The sequence below is a fragment of the Nanorana parkeri genome, unplaced genomic scaffold, assembly GCF_000935625.1.
Source record: "Nanorana parkeri isolate BGI_ZX_2015 unplaced genomic scaffold, ASM93562v1 scaffold1093, whole genome shotgun sequence".
NCBI classification, from domain to species: domain Eukaryota; kingdom Metazoa; phylum Chordata; class Amphibia; order Anura; family Dicroglossidae; genus Nanorana; species Nanorana parkeri.
The window spans coordinates 101,597-105,416 of record NW_017307361.1 but is presented as its reverse complement, the minus strand read 5'-3'; the positions used below and the strand labels follow the sequence as shown (position 1 = coordinate 105,416).

The following is a 3,820-nucleotide window of genomic DNA, read 5'->3' as shown; positions in this document are numbered from 1 at the left end:
TTCAACTCTCTAATGTAAACACAGAACAGGTGCACAGGAAGATGGGATAGCTGAGCTGCTGAAACAATGACCTAACAACTTCTGCTGTGAAATTTGAGGGTCAATTGCTCCACAGTGTCTGCGGCTATAGAGATCAGTTAGGGGCTTACTTTAAAGGAGAACTATGGGGTCAGTGTTTTTCCCCATAGTTCTCCTAAGGGTCACGGGAGGACACAAACCAGCGTCCTCCCGTGGTCCAAAGCTCAGTATACCGCGAGCTACAGCTACAGACTGCAGCAGCCGGGACGGATCCCGACATTACTGTTGAGATCCACCCAGGTGCGTGATTGACATCTGGCTCTGCCTATCTAGAGGCAGAGCCAGCAGTACCCGCCCCCTCCCCCATCCGTTCCGCCAGTCAGCGCTGGAGGATCGGAGGGGGGGAATCCATGCAGGGAGCCGTGAGTGACAGTCACGGCTCTCTACAGGGACAGGATCGAGAAATGAGCGAGCGACGGTATGTGTTCGCTCACTTCCCGATCTATTGAGCCGACGTGTGACAGTTTCATTGTCGCAGGTCGGCTCAAATTATGAGGCCTTGTTCACACCAAGCGCGTTCCAGGAGAAGAGCAGTTACAGACCGGAGCAAAACTGTCCAATGTATTCCAATGGTATTTTTAGCTCCAATTCACATCGCAGCGTTCCGTTCCAGAGCAGGCAAAAAAGCTGCAGCAGGCCCTTTTTTTACCTGCTCTGGAACGCATCAAAAACGCCCTGGAACACACTGAAAGCCCATTTTAACCTAAAACTTTTTTTTACCAAAAACAGCCCGGAACGCATCAAACGCGACACAACCCACTGCACTGCGTGTGCAGAAACACATGCAGATCTGCTCTGCGTTTGGTGTGAACAAGGCCTAAGGCTGAGTGAAAATCACTCACCTCATAGTTCTCCTATTAAAGCTTCTGACTACTTGAAATATATGTGACATATGCATTATTTTGGCAGTCCAGTATGAAGTGTAATCTGAATGTTTGTTTGAGCAGCTGTACTCCTTTTTTTTTTTTATTATAGTGATCTGACCTTGGATAAAGGAAAGGGCACCTGGGTAATTGAACAGTCTCTAGCAGACATGCACCTCTCTCCTTGGGAGATGTGGCTGCTGAACAAAGAAAGACGATGTCGTATGGAGCTGCAGAAGAAAATGTCTGAGGTAAATACAATGTAAAGGATTTGTTTGACGAGCAGATTCCAATGTAATACCAAAAATCTTTTTCACCAATGTGTTCCTCCAACATGAATCTTTCAATCCTAATCCTAAACTGATTTGATGAAATCTGTCTTTATACAAGGTTGCCCTGGGGTAGCTGAAACCTGAAGCCAGACTTGCGGTGGGTTTGCCTACTTTTGTCTGATAGGTGAATTTGGGAATCATTTTGGTGAGGTGACAGGAGGGGAAAGGGTTCAGGGGTGTCAACAGTGTGAGGATGCTCACCGTAAGCCCTCGTTCACACCTGAACGTTTTGTAGCGTGTTCTACGCTCAACGAACGCTCTACAAAACGCTCAAAAATATAAATCCCATTGTAGTCAATGGTCTCGTTCCCACCTTGGCGTATTTCCGCCCGTCCCTAACGCGCTGCAAAACGGCCCACGCCATAAAAGGTACATGTACTACTTTGGGCCGTTTTGTTGCGCGTTTCCATTGGGATACAGCCAAGTAGCCTTCGGAAACGCGTTTGTCGCACAACTTTTTTACAGCGAATCGCGGTAAAAAAACGCGTGACAAACGCGCATATGCAATACCCCTAGGTGTGAACGAGACCCAAGTCCAAATTGTAGACAAGATGGAGCCTGATCACATATTCTGCAGATTTACGCTGATTTCAATATTCTGTGTTGTATAGCATGGCAGGAGTAGGTGACTCACAATAGTGTGTCCTTTATTTTACAGATCTTTTTGCAAATAAATATTTTGTGTATTAAGATGTTTCATAAGCATTGCCATGTAAGATTTTTGTAAAGGGAAAATTAGTGTTTTTGTTTTTCCTTTTTATTTATGGTCAAGACAATAAAAAATAAAAAAGAAATTGAGAATGTTTTCTATTGTTATGTCAGGTTAAAAATATGTTACTGCAGGGCTTGACAAATTTGATTTGATTTTAGGAGCCAGCTAAAAAAGTCAGGAGCTTGATTTTATTTTAAACTAACAACTGTATTTTCAACAACGGTTGTAATTTTCAATTACAGTTTTAATTGGCGCGCACGCAGATACCTGACGTGTAGGGCAATTGTCATTTTCGCATGTAGGTCCACCCAACTTGTGTTTCCGTTAGTATGCGCGCATTCACAGGGGCAGGGGACTTGAAGGGGTTCTAAACCCTCCGTTTTTTTTTTTTTTTTGCCTGTATCTACTGCTATCAAGCAAAAAAAACGCTTAAACAGCGGTTTAAACTTACCTTGTTTTCGCTGCACACTCCCGCCCGAGAATCCGAAACTGCTCAGGCGGCCGAAAAAGGATCTTGTGGCGGGCGCATGCGCAGTTCGGATTCTTGGCCGGGAGACGAGCAGAGACGCAAGGTAAGTCTATGGATGCGTTCACCCGCATGCAGACACCGCTGGATCGGAAGTGCCTGCAAGGACAGAGGAGTCAGCGCTGAATCGGAGAGCCGCCGCACCGCTGGAGGGACAGAGGAAAACACCAGGAAAGAAGAGGAAGATTGGATTAAGAGACATCATTTAAGGTAAGTGCTGATATTAGGGCTGCAACAACTAATCAACATAATCGATTATTGAAAAAGTTGTCAACTTTTTCAATAAATCGATTAATCGGCTTCCGATCAGTTGGCCCTGTTCACGGCTCCACACACGCTGCACTCCGCACCTCCTCCCCAACTCACGCTCACCGCTGCCAGACCCGCACACTTGGATAATATTCTGCACTGCGCTGTATAGAGGACTACAAACCCCAGCAATAATACATTATACATCGCAATGCAGAATTCCATTAGCTATAGAGTACTACAACAAATCCCAGCAATAATACATTATACAGTGGTGCAATGCCGAATACCACTGGCTATAGAGGACTACAAAACCCAGCAACAGTACATTATACAGCGCAATGCAGAATACCACCAGCTATAATGTACTATTGCTGGGATTTGTTGTGCTCCTCTATAGCCGGTGCCATTCTGCATTCATTGCTGTATAATTTTACACTTTCCATTTCACTATATTGTGCACCACACTTTTTAAAATTTTTTTTACTTCCACCGCTCCAAGCTTGCTCCTGTGATGGACTTCAATCTCAATACAAACTAGTAGTCCCATCACTGGAGCCATTTTTTAAAATGTATTTTATTGTTTATCCGATTAACCGATTAATCGAACTTAATAATCGGCTAACTAATCGATTTTGAAAATAATCGTTAGCTGCAGCTCTAGCTGATATTATCATGGGGGGGGGATTATCCTTTTTAATGTCACTTTAAATAGATTTTTCTTTTATTCAACTTTCTTTGCTTAATTTTTCTTTGCTTAATTTTTTCTTTGCTATCACAAGACCACAAGGGGGGAGCTCACAAGGCCCTATGTGTTAGCACATTGGAGATGAGAGGTTCTTTTTAAAGTAACATTATATAATAGACCCCTTTTCACATCAAAGCTTTAGCTGGGGAATGACAGCTGCCAGCTGAGGCAGCTGAATGTAAACACAACAGGCAGTGGCCTGCTATTGGCTATTTCAAATTGCAGTAGCACCCACCCACTGCCTGCTGTCAATCAGCAGAGGAGGGACCTGAAGGACAAAGTTCAGGGGCAAGGGGGGGGGGGGTGGGCGGG

General features: G+C 44.6%; 1 protein-coding gene across 1 annotated transcript in view; it reads left to right on the top strand.

Annotated features, from left to right (window-relative positions):
• The window catches only part of LOC108796330 (coiled-coil domain-containing protein 34-like), a 36,858-nt gene that overhangs the window by 941 nt on the left and 32,097 nt on the right, over positions 1 to 3,820 (top strand). The window contains exon 2 of the mRNA XM_018567789.1: positions 1,054 to 1,192. Within this exon, the coding sequence (XP_018423291.1) occupies positions 1,054 to 1,192 (139 nt within the window). The remainder of the gene's footprint in view (positions 1 to 1,053; positions 1,193 to 3,820) is intronic.